This window comes from Mchenga conophoros, linkage group LG16, assembly GCF_057382185.1.
Source record: "Mchenga conophoros isolate Kocher_MC1m ecotype Shallow Benthic linkage group LG16, M_conophoros_male_GT1.1, whole genome shotgun sequence".
Lineage (NCBI taxonomy): Eukaryota > Metazoa > Chordata > Actinopteri > Cichliformes > Cichlidae > Mchenga > Mchenga conophoros.
Window position 1 is genome coordinate 32,403,273 of NC_140541.1, and position 13,092 is coordinate 32,416,364.

The window sequence follows — 13,092 nt, forward strand, 5'->3', positions numbered from 1 at the left end:
GCAATTTGAATACACAAGCAGAAATATTTAACTTTTAGTGGTAGCGCACACTGTATGAGCTAATCCATGAAAATGAAAACATTTACTTCATGCATATTTGGCAAAAGTCATCTTCTCAGATGGACAGACACCTGTGATATTTCTGTAGCTTCAGATCAGTTTTATTTTCACACTTTCAGTCATGAAACTGTATTCTTTAGTTTCACAACAGACCTCAAATTTCTGTCTCAAACCCACCTGAATTTCTAGGATTTTCTGAAAGTTTTCTAAGACTGTCTTCACAGAATTCTACTAAAATGTTCTGAAGCATCTGAAAATGCATCATTGTCCATTTGTCCATCAATTCATCTTTGTTCTCCTTCTTATCTAAATAAGGGTGAGAGTGTGGCTGAAGCCTACCAATAAATCATGAGCTGTCACAAGGCAAAAGGCAGGAGAGGTCGTCGGTTTGTGGCTCGGCTGCAGGAGAAGGTTGGAGCCGTAGGTTCAGGTGTGGTGTCAGCGGAGGCTGACCAGAACCTGATTGTCATGGCTGTGTGTAGGCAGGCAGGAAAAAGGACCCAAAATGCAGACTTGCTGAGGCGGAATTTAAACTCAAAGTCCACTGCTTTATTGCAGGCATAAATCAGGAAACGGAACAGAACAGAACGATGAGGGCATGAAAGTGAAACACACAGGCCAGAATGAGGGTACGACACCACGACGAGCAGGAGCAGACACAGACACTAAATACAAGAGGAAATCAGGGCAAAGGGAAAACACCTGGAAGACACAGCTGACATCAACTAACAGACAGAACTGGCAGACGCCAAACTAGAAACACCAACGTAGTGCACAGCCTGTCAAAGTAATGCAGGACACAAACTGGCACAGAACAAAACCAATACTAAACACTAGAAATCTCAAATTACAAGAAAATGATAAAATAACAATACACAAAACACTGGGTCACCGACCCAGGACCGTGACACTGATGACTATTGTCTGATCATGCCTTCTGTATTTGAGTAGGGTGTGCAGAGTGAAAGGATGCAGCTGGAAAGTTGCACAAAGGAAACATATTTTGTGGTACTGTAAATAAACATCTTTGAATGTGTACTTTCTCATGCCACATGCACTTTAGAGAGCATCTTTTATCTTCTTCAATCCAAACATACATTTTCTTCTATGCTAACACTAGCTAGCATATGGATAGGATATATAGGATAACACTAGCTCACACAGATTCCATATGAATGATTTAAACCTAGAATCTTCTTGCTCTTAGGCAATGGTGGTAATCATAATACCATTCTGCTGTCCCTTACTTTTTTCCATGTCTTGAAAATTCTGACTAAAAATTCCCATGACATGCAATCTGCAGTTCACATCTACAAAACCCCTGCAGAAAACACAGGATATGAACATTTTTTAGGCCCAAAGAAAAGTCACCAAAGTAAAATAGTACATTTTGAATGAAAGGCTCCAAAGAGCTAATGAAAGGATTGCTGCTTTTTCACATTCTCTATGACCCATTAATTACCTCACTATAACTGAAAGAATAGTTTCCTCTGTCACACAGTTCTGAAGTTATTTGTTTAGTTCAAATTCTGCCTTGTAGCTGCAAGTTGGAAGACAGTGGTTTGCTTTGGCCTGTGCTGAATGCCCCGGCAGTGTATCACAGTGAGCCGCTGTCAGTAACTCACTCCATGCTATGGAAACTCTGACACACAATTACCAGTTTCTGTGTCGTTTTTTCTACATCAGTGAGGTCTGGCAAGTTGGTTTTAACTTCTGTAGGTCTAGTTTTACAACCTGTGAACTTGCAGTGAACAAAGCCCTGTGTTTAAAAACAAAAAAAAGACTTAATCTGCGTGGGTGGCATTCCCTCAAGTATTAGTAAAAGGTGATCTATGATCCAGGAAGCTGTATCCTACATTTAGGTCATCTACCTTGTGAAATCATTACACATAGTGTATTACACTGAGCATTTGTCCCAAAATTAAAGAAACTCTGCCAAGATCTTCCTAATAAGCTGGCTAAATATATATTTGAGTCTTGAGTCTGGAGACTGAATGTGTCACTTGGATGAGTGTTAAAATGCAGTATCCAGATAAACAGAATAAACTTTTCGAGAAAGAAGAGTTAGAGAGGCAAGATTGAGATGGTTTGGATGTGTTAAGGAGAGATAGTGGTTATATTGGACAAAGGATGTACAATATCTATTTTCCTCCTGCCAGCCAGGATATTTGATTATTCATCAAATATCAGCGTAATTTTTGTCCTCGTGCATTAGTTTTTGTATCTTGTTTTTGGCAGAAAAAAAGTTCATGAAAACTATGGTAAAAATTGTTTGGCAATCAAATGAACTGTGTGAAATGACCCCCCCCCCCCCCCCCCCACACACACACACACACCAAAAAGAAAAAAAAAAATCTGATAGCCCATTCGGAACCTTTATGTATACATCACATTATAATCTGTGTAAAATAACTTCTTAAAGTCTATTAAATTCCATAAAACGATCAATTTTATTTTTCTACATTTGTGTTTTTTTTCCATGTTAACTGTTCGAAAAAGAAGATTTAAAAAATGAAATATACTGTTCAGAAGTCACTGCTGGTGGCTGGATGAGTTACCATTTACTCTGATAGATATAAAGGAGAAAAATGACAACTGTGACAAGTGTGTTAGTGATAAACTCCAGAAACATGCAACCCACAAATGTGTATATTCAGTATCTCAGAAGAGGATTACATGTGTACATCTGAATTTTAGCCTCAAGCAATGTAACCAATCTTTGACACATCAGACCAAAAGTACAAATTCCCACCCATGTAGAGAAAAAGACAGCACTGGTGTAAATACATCAAGTCTCACCACTAATTGTGAGCAGTTGTTTTTAGTTAAAGAACTGGTTTTGAATTATTGTCCTCTAGCGGAATGTTTGTGATATGCTAACAAGGTCTGACTGTATGTGATGTTTGTCATTCAAAATACTTTAACTAAAGCCTTAACAGCAAAGCGTGGAAAACCAAAACAACTAGATCATAGGGTGAGGTTTTTGTCTATTTATGTATCATGTCTGGAGCAGTACTTGTAAAAAAAGAAAAGAAAAGAAAAACGTTATATTTGATTGGTGTGGCCTTTTGCAAATAGAGTATTTAGCTACATATAAGTAGATATCTGAACATCACCCTTATGTGTTTGCTAAAAATGACATTCCAAAGTGTTAATCTGCTGGTTAAACTGCCTTCACTTTTCTTTCCAGTCACTCTTTCCAACCAAAGGAGAATTAGAGGCCCATCTCTGAGTACCACTACTGTGCTCAGTAATGGGCTCTGCCATATTCTATATTGAAAGTAGCCAGTTGGCATGGTTCGGTCATCTGACTTCGATGCCTCCTGGGCGTTTCCTGGGTGAAGTATTCCGGGCATGTCCTGTCCCAAGCAGGTCCTTGGCACACCCAGGATTCACTGGATGCAGGGGTAGCTGTCTCTGCTCAGACAGCTGCCCCTGCAATGCAAAAAAAGATAACCAGCAGAAAATTGATGAATGAATGGATGAGCACAGATTGTGTATAAAAGCAAAGCCAGTACAGGCTTGTCTTAAACCAGGATTCTTTGTAATGACACTCATGCGTCACTCCTATGTTTGCAAAAAAAAAGTCAAGAGTATTAAAATTAATGGGTAAACCGCCCTGTGATCTGAGTAACAGGAGCTGAAGAGTTTATGGGCTCAATTTCTAGCTTCAAGTTCTATAAATATAAAATGACCATTTTGTAAATTTTGGTCCTCTAAGAATCAAAAACATCAATAAAACTGGGTGTGAACCTTGTCATCACAAGCATGAGGACATGGCTCAGTGAAACCAACAAAAGGACATCATCTACAAAAGGCAGAAACTGGACTTTGTTGCCACTGTTATGTCATCAGTGAAACTGCTCAAAGTTGGCAGATACAAAGATATTTGGCACAGTACTGATTAGTAACCACTGAGGGTTAAAAATATTTCAATCCAATAAATCAATGTCTTGATGACTGCTGGAGTGAGGGACATGATTGGCAGGTGTTTGGGGAATGAACTGTAGCCATGTTCCATCTGCTAGGTTTCACCTGAGCTAATTTTAATTACTGAACTCAAGCATTTTAGTGAAATTACTAGGCTAATAATATGGCTCACTGTGCACTTAACGTACCATCCAAGGAGTTGGTGCTTCGTTTCTGTGGACCAGGCTTGTTAACCTTAGGTGACCATTTTATCTGTCATGAGACAGCCTACGCTACTGATGTGTTGGGTGAGTGTAGCTCAGGATGTAGAGCAGGTCAGCTACTGATTGGAAGGTTCGTGATTCAATCTCTGTCTGCTCCAGTCTGCATACTAATATCCTTGGGCAAGATCCTAATCCCAAGGTGCTTTCTGATGCATTTATCTGAGTATGAACCTTTGATAGAAAGATTATAGGGGAAAAGTGCAAGGTGAGTGAGGCAAGTTGTATAAAGTGCTTTGAGTGCTCAGATAGAGTAGAAAAGCACTGTATAAGAATCATTTCATTTAACATAACTTAGCCTCCCATTCCGTCATTCAAATATGGTCATTTCTAGCTTAAAAGAACTATAATCTCAATAATGATAATATGAATCTTTTTTTAAGATGAACATTTAGTTTAACTTTCTGTTACTAATGTTACATTCTGTTGCATAATGGGAAACGAGGATGGTTGTGGTAAGATACAGAATGATGATGAAAGAACTGATAATATTTAAAGACCCCATGAGTGATGACATCTGGAGATTTTGCTGTGGCTGAAGAGAAATCACATCTGCAGACTTTTTATATTCACACGCTGTTTGCATTTCTCCTCTCCTTTGTATGCTTATGAAAGATTATCTGATCACTTTGGAATCTTTAAAGCTTGCAAATACAATGTGTTGCTTTAAAAGTTAAAAAGAGAAATGATCTATGAAATGATTTACGGATGCATTACATTCACAGAATCACAAAGGAGTAGAATAAAATTTCAGTGGCTGCCCTGAGAATAAATCAGAGATCATAACTGTCAGAGACAATTAATTGTAAATATTTTGATTTTTATTGTTTCTGGGAAGTAGTCGGGATTTTAAGAATATAGTGCTGTATAAAAATAGGATAGTTATTAATCACTGACATTTTCACCATACTTGTGAAGATAGGATGAATTATTAGAATCTGTCAGTTATAAGGATTAAGGATGCAACAGGGCTTCCATAAAATTTGGTTCTGAGCTTATTGTTACTGGATTGGAGATGCTGCAAGCTGAGCTGAAGATGAGCTCTTGTTACTGTTCAAAATCACAGCTCTATCATGAAAATACAGGAGAATCTGATAGATTATAACAACTCAACTGTAGAAAAAATATTTCATAGGAAGACCTACTCAGCAGCTATCTGAAAAAGATGGAGGGTTAAAATCTAGTCTTGTAGAGCAATCTCTGGAGGGTAAGGGGTTAACAAAGGAAAAAATATATATGTGTAAAACAATAAACTTGCTTTGAAAATATTTGCAGCCAACAGGATAAAACAAGTTGAGTCTAAGAATCTATATTTCTTATTGATGCTCATCAGAAAAAACAAATGAACTGTCTTCCATCAGCTATCTGCATGCAGAGGTCTGAGGAGTCTTCCAGGAATGGTGACGTTTTTTGTTTTTCCCAGACAATTGATTTGTCACCTCTCTACAGTGATAGGCAGTGATTTCATACCTCTTGATCTCTAATCTTGAATACTACCTGCTCTGGAGCAGGTTTTGTTCACCATGTTGATACATCCTGTTGTGAAGAGAAACACATTTATAGTACAAAAAAACCCAGGGTTAGGCCCGAAGTCAATAAGCCCAAATCCAATTCATAGTACAGCCCTAATGATACTAGGTTTCTGTGTTTACTTTATGTCTATATTAATGAGTTTTAGATTTAGTGCTTTCTTGGGGTTTTTTTTTTTTTGGGGGGGGGGGGGGGGTTGCATCTACTTAGTTGTAACAGTTTTAGTGCTATAGTAGTAACTGTTATGATCTTTCTGGTGTTTCTGCTTCCCTTATTCTGTGTTTATTCCTTGGTCCTTTTCTGTTTCCTTGTTTCTTATGTCTTTTGGTTATTTCCTCTTTTACTGTGAAAGTTTATTTTCCTTTGCAGTGCTTCCTGTCCTTCTCCCCCTGATTGTCTCGTTCCAGGAACTGTCTAATCCCCAGTTAGCCCTCCTCTAGTGTGTATGCATAGTTCTATCTTCCTCAGTCTCTTTGTTCTCTCATCTGTTATGTTACCAGTTGTGCTGCCTGAGTTTTCTCTGAATGTTTTACATTTCTCTTGTGTTTTTAGTTCTTCACCATTTGATTCCTCTTTGCACAACCATCTGGGATTCATTCTGACCCCAATAAAGATTTGTAGTTTATGATAATCTGACATCATATATTACCAAAAATATGGGGGGGTCGGGGGTCAGGGGAAGCCCTACTCAGCAGCTATCTGAAAATGGTGGAGGGTTTGGATCTAGTCTTGTTAAAGAGATTGCCTGGGGTCTAAAGGATTGACAAAGAATTAAGCTTGCCACAAAAAAATCAACCTAAAATTTTAGACAAATACTTGGAAAAATAACTAAGTTAACTAAGTCTACAATCCTAATGGCCACTAATTCAACTGAAAGTAAGTTCAGCACTAAAATGCTAGGTGCTTGTTGTTCTGCTTTTCTCTAGTTAATGCAATCAGATTGCCAACTAAAACTCTAAACCTCAGTACTTAAATGAGCTGTGGCCCCCTGATAGCACTGTCATCTCACTGGAGGGCCACTTTAGTGCTCAAGTTGTACAAAAATCTCCGAAAATATAGTGTTTTGTTTGTTTGTTGTTTTTTAAATATATTGTATTGCAAGACAAAACTGCAAACGTGAATGCAATTTTTTTCCCTCACTCTTAACTGAAGCCTTTCATTGAACTATCAAATAAACACATTGTTACTCTCTCTCTCTGACCAGACACGTGGCAGGACTTCTGCTATAATTTTGTTCATATTTAACAAAATAAAAATGCAGTCATAAGTGTACACAGTAGTTTTTGACTGGCAGTGAAAACTGTTTCCTTTACTCCAACTCTCTCACTGAACTAACACAGCCAGTCCCTCAACATGTATTCTCTGCTCATATTGTCTTCATATTATATAATGTTTTGTTTTACTTACGTTAACATTGCACTCAACAGCAAACAAGTCCTCCTTAACAAAAAATGTAATTTCAAGGGCCAAATTGCATTATATTTCTTCATGTCAATATACAAGTAAGTACGGTTGAAGTGGGCCGCAAATTTGATACCCCTGCTCTAAATCATGCTACTCCAATGAAGTAAACTATCACTTTGCAAATGAACTTCCATTAAACACATCTCTGTGTGACATGAATGTCTAGCATTTTACTGCTGTGCAACATTTAATTCAAAACAAGAAATAAAATGAATCAGTTGCTCATGTTTATTAGAAAGTCTAATTCATTTTTATTTCACCCTTTCCCACATGGAACATAACTTTCTGCAAATCCAAAATGAAATGAAAAATAAAAACAGCTTGAAAAGTACATTCTGTTTCTCAATAGCTGGAAATCTTGTGTTTGAGGCAACGGATCCAGAAGTGCACTAAACATTACATTAATGTTGGCATCCCAGCAGTTGGTCGCTGTCTTTACATACACACACGCTGCCACACTAGACTTGTGTAAACATTGCTGTGGATTTGGTGACAGTGAAATAGTGAAATAATCCACAGGGATGAAGTGAGTTTAAAAAAAAAACAAAACAATGCTGCTATGTGAATCTGGAATGTAAAAAGAAGACTTAACCACAATATAAAAAAAGATTACTGCTTTAAAATCCTTCATGTACTGAGTCATTGCTAAACACTGTCCAAGATATTCAAACATGTTTCTTGTTTAATCATAAAACTGAATTTTAAAAAAATATGAAAACTGTGATCGTTCAAGAGAACGTGATTTTACAAAACCAAATCCACTAAATAACTTCTGTAAAACAAACATATCATGTAGCACCAGTAGGTTAAAACAAATCATGCAGCAAATTGTGTTGCTTCCTTCTTGTTGTGAAAAAGACTACTTCACGAGTTGGGGGATAAAGTCCATGTTTGTGGAATCCAGTGCAGCCACCATTACTTTATGCCCATTTTGGATGGTTCCCCTCAGAATCTGCTAAATGGAGGTAAGAGCTGGCCATGTCTGTGACTTTCGTCCTATGTTTTTATTGTAGCAATGACTCTTTGGTTCACTGGTTCTGGGGATGAAGGAAGAAGAAAACATGATTAAGTCCTTTGTATTTGACAAAATTCCACGTGTATTTCTATTAAATCTCTATTTAATCACTTGATTCTCAAGAGACTGTCTAGAGAAGTGTATGTGTTATGCTAGCAGCAACTAAACATCAATTTATTAACTCTATTTCTATGTAGATGCTTTACATTCAACCAAATATGGGCTAGCTAATTTGGTCATTATTAAAAGCATATTTAGATAAGGAAGGCAGGGGAGTTTGTGCTTAAGCCAGTTAAGAAAGGCTTGAAGATACAATTTTCTGCAACATGATAACAACCATTTTTCAGTGATAAGTGTAATCAACTTGTACTCCTTCAGAATGATGGCTTATGACTTTTAAACCTATTTTATGGGATTGTGTTGGGCGTCTCCTTGCCCATGCAAACAGTGAAATGGTTCATAATATTGTTTTCTGAGCAGCGGCTCTTTTTGGTAAAAGAGTGAAACATAGCTCAATATCATTATAAGCTATAAAACTTTATTTTGTTATAATCAGCCTGTTTTGTGCTGCATTTTAACTCCTTACTCCAAAGTTTTTTCCTGATCTGGGGTCAATTCCTTCCAAAAAGTCACAAAATTCATTTTTAGATACAGGAGAGAAAAATAAGGGCATATTTTCATTTCTGCTAGATTTGTCTTAAACATATCTGTGACAAATAGTTAAACAATAAGCCATCTGAAAGATTTATACATCTAAGATGATTCATCACATGATTTGATTTACTTGTGCTTAATGTCTTGTTACATTTACTGTGACATTTAGCGCAGAACAGCAAGCTGATTTCAACTTTTCCATTCATTAAATATGACCAGTCCCTACTGAGAGAAGAGTACTACTAACAAGAGGAGTACCTGGTTTTCCACAAGCCTTCACACACTGCTCGTAAGTGTCGAAGCGATTCTGGTTTCCACCACAGCCACCGTACCAGAAGCGCATGCAGCTCTTGTTGGCAGCATCGTAGTGCCACTTGAGAACAAATTTGGCACAAGTACCTTCTTCTTGTGGAAGCTGGCAAATGTCCACAGCTGTAAAAGCAGCTGGGAAGAAAATGAGAAAGAATAGTATTCAGTAAAAGGATGAAAACATGTGCAGCTAAAGGTTATGCGATATGTGCTAAATTACACTTTAAATATGAGATTTGGTGACTGATGGGATCAGCAGTTTTCCATATGAGATGAGATATGTGGACATATAGGTAGATAAAGGTTTGTAGTACATTTCCTAGCTGTGAGTATGTGATGGCAGTTTACTCCAAAGCTGATAAGTTACTGATGACTTAACCTTGTTATCTAATAAGCCTTCTGCTAAAAAAAAGTAATGAATCCTTGAATATAGCTTTCTTTCCATTAATTTTCTCCATGTGACTTGGCTCACGCCATTGAGAAAAAAACATAACCTTGGCTTGGCTTTTTATTTGCACCATCAGCCATGTTTAGAGAATGTGAAGGGCAGTAGAGGATCCAGATGCCCCTGAAGACATAGTATTAATTGTACTGCAAAGTCAGCACAGCGTACAGCAGTGTGGAAAATATACGTAACACTAATATTACTTCCAAAGCCAGTGGCTGTTATGTATATGTTTAATGATGGTCTAAAAAGGTTTGATATGGATTTGCTTGCTTAAAACTAGACCAAAGGGAAAGTTTATTTTCTTCTGGTTAATATTTGCATACCATGCACATGCATTTACATCAATTTCAGCTAATCAATAAAGTGGGTTGGCAAGGAAAGCATGTGTAACATAATATTTTTGGAAAGAAGTAATCATGATATTCAGGTCTTAATATTGCCAGTGAGTGTATATTGGAGCTTACCAGGATCTGGGAGGACCTCCACCTGTTCAACTTGCTTCACCATTGGCTGAAGCTCTCCCACTGTGAAAATACAAAAATATTACCGTGGTTTAACCTTAAAGGGGCAGATGTTGTTATAAAATACATAAATAAATACCACAACATTTTTCATTGGCTGTTTCATAAGCTCCCACCCCTACTACCTGGTTTGGATGCTATTAGACTGTCTCAAAGTGAGCTGACTCCTGAAAAACTAGCTTTAGACTAGAAATAATTATTTCTGGTGTCTATGACTAGTGCCTCATTTTTAACAAGGTTTTGATTTTAAAATAATCTCTAGCAGCTTGAACTATATTAAAGGGTGCATTTTTAGGAATGACAGATGGTTGCAACTAGGCTAGGTTGGGATCTGCTAGACTTCAAACAATGGCCTATTCATGAAGTAGCTGTATGATAAGCCTTTCTATGAACTTTTGCGAGATTTCGCAAAAGTTCATCTTCATTTTTTTTTCTCCCATGTCCCTTGAGGGGCTCCGTAATATATGTCAAAAATGACAATTTAAATAGTAAGTTTTGCATATCCAGTTGAGGCCCATGTTGCATACGTTGCATTAACCAGGTGATGGCACACTCCCACTGAAATCCTGACAACATCACTTACCCAGAGGTGGGTAGTAACGAGTTACATTTACTCCGTTACATTTACTTGAGTAAGTTTTTGAAAAAAATGTACTTTTAAGTACAGTGTGTGAATGTGTGTGTGAATGGGTGGATGACTGGATATGTAAAGCGCTTTGGGGTCCTTAGGGACTAGTAAAGCGCTAGATAAATACAGGCCATTTACCATTTAAAGTACCTTTTTTGCACGATACTTTTTACTTTTACTTGAGTACATTTGTGAAGAAGAAACGGTACTTTTACTCCGCTACATTTGCAAAATTCGACTCATTACTTTTTTAAAAATAATTAGTTTAACACATTAGATAACATGCCACCAGTGGAGTTTCCGGTAACCTTTTTACCAATGAGATGTGGCCATGCAGTCACATGACCAGTTTGAAACTGTGGCGGGCAGAGCGATCCAAGCGTTTCAAAGTAGCGGACACACGGAAAGAAGAAACATGAAAACGTGGCAGAGTCTATGCTAGAGCTGAAGATGATGAACAGCATTTTCCTCACATACAAAGGATGTTTCGCTTAAAAGCAGTACAAAAGAACAGGTATGTCTTCAGTGTCGGTGTCTTCAGTGAGAGCCAAAACAAACCAACTTTTCAGCATGAAACAACTCAACTCGTGTAACCTGAGGAAACGGTAAGTTCTCTCTAAATATCTTTTTAGCTGTGGTAAGCTGGATGTCAGTCTTATGTTACAGCAGCTGTGTCGAGCTCGAGCTGCGAGTCATATTTTCGGCGTTACGTTGTAGTGAGATAAGTTTGTGGGTGTTTTGTGCAGCTTCGGCTGTCCTGTTAGCTGCTCGCTGGTTAGCCTATAAGCTAACAGCTAGCCTGGTTAATGACGCTGGAGTTCCACGAACATGCAAACAGCTTGTCTCTACTGCTTAAACTGTTAAAACAGAAGGCAATACTGCGGCTGACAGGGTTTATTATGCGAAACAGCAGCTTGTTTAGTTTAAACAGTCTGCATTAAGCTGGTCAAACACTGCGATTTTTTTTAGTCACGTTGTTCCGCTCCTGCTCAAACTGTACAATTAAATAGCAGAGGTTAGAAGTTCATAGGTCACGATGCAGGGCCTGATGCTCTGATGCGACCTGAGTGCTCAAACTGTGCATCCATAACATAAAGCTTATCATACAAAATCTGTCTCTCGCTCTCCCTCTTTGTGTCTTTCACTCACACAGACACACCACCACCATCAACTTTGCTAAATTACTAATGAAAAACATTGACCAGGCAGCTGCAATTGAGCAGCAATGTCCATCCAACTCTTTTCATGGTTGTTGTAGTCGTGATAATTTTGTGAGGCCACATTGAAAAGCCTCCGATACGTAAGCGTAGAGCTGCCACCCAGGCAAAAGAAAAATAGAGCTATATCATGTTATAACGAACAATATACTTTTCATGTTTGTACAATATACATAATTATCACGTTCGAAAGGTATATTGCACGAACATGAAAAGTATATTGTTAGAACAATAAACTTTTAACGTTATAACGTGATATAGCTCTATTTTTCTTTTGCCTGGGTGGCAGCTCTAGCTTACGTACTCGGATGAGCTTGCCTCATCCTACAAGTTGTGCCTCAATCTCTTGTGTCCAGATCACACGCTGCACTGACGTGCTGCTCCACCTTTTCACTTTCATTTCTGTGTTTGTGTGTGCGCAGTGTGAGAGGTTGCGTTGAGGGGCGACAGGATTTCAAACAGGTTTGATTATCATGGGACCATATGATTGATGATTGGGAGCTGGTCGTGAGGTGTTAACTGCTTTTCGTTACCCCATGTATACTACACGATGCACACACGATTAAGGCAAAACTCGGGCCGATCCCCAAAATGGTTGCGCGAGTGAAAAATCGTCTCAAAATGGGCCAAAAATCGCACAGTGTATGCCCAGCTTTTGGAGGCTAGCTCCAAACAAACATCTGCAGCTTGGCAGTGTATACAGCACTATAATGACCAGACCTACCGTAATTGTCGGGCTATAAGCCGCTACTTTTTGCACAAGCTTTGAACCCTGCGGCTTTTAGTCAGGTGCGGCTTTTCTGTTCCGCTGTTGTACGGCACTACGTTGCCTGGCGGAAGGGCATGTGATCAGACACACAGTATCGGGGTTCAAGAGTGGTATGTTGGTCACATGTCCATCCGCCAGGCAACATAGTGCTGTACAAGTAGCGTGAAAAACAAACTTCAAAGTAGCGCTATGCATTCAGCGGGAGTCGTGGATGACGAGCGGCGATAAACTTGCGAAAAGCAAGTTATGCTCAACTCCACCGGTGGAATCTGACAGCGTGGAAAAGT

General features: G+C 38.4%; 1 protein-coding gene across 2 annotated transcripts in view; it reads right to left on the reverse strand.

The window, feature by feature from the left end:
* Positions 1–7,458: 7,458 nt before the first annotated feature.
* LOC146557102 (collagen alpha-3(VI) chain-like) overlaps positions 7,459–13,092 on the reverse strand; it is a 104,282-nt gene continuing 98,648 nt past the window's right edge. For both annotated transcript variants that reach the window (XM_085250080.1, XM_085250081.1), the window contains 3 exons: positions 10,135–10,194; positions 9,172–9,357; positions 7,459–8,281 (listed from right to left, as the gene is read on the reverse strand). In XM_085250080.1, the coding sequence (XP_085106206.1) occupies positions 8,241–8,281; positions 9,172–9,357; positions 10,135–10,194 (287 nt within the window). In that variant the 3' untranslated portion in view covers positions 7,459–8,240. The remainder of the gene's footprint in view (positions 8,282–9,171; positions 9,358–10,134; positions 10,195–13,092) is intronic.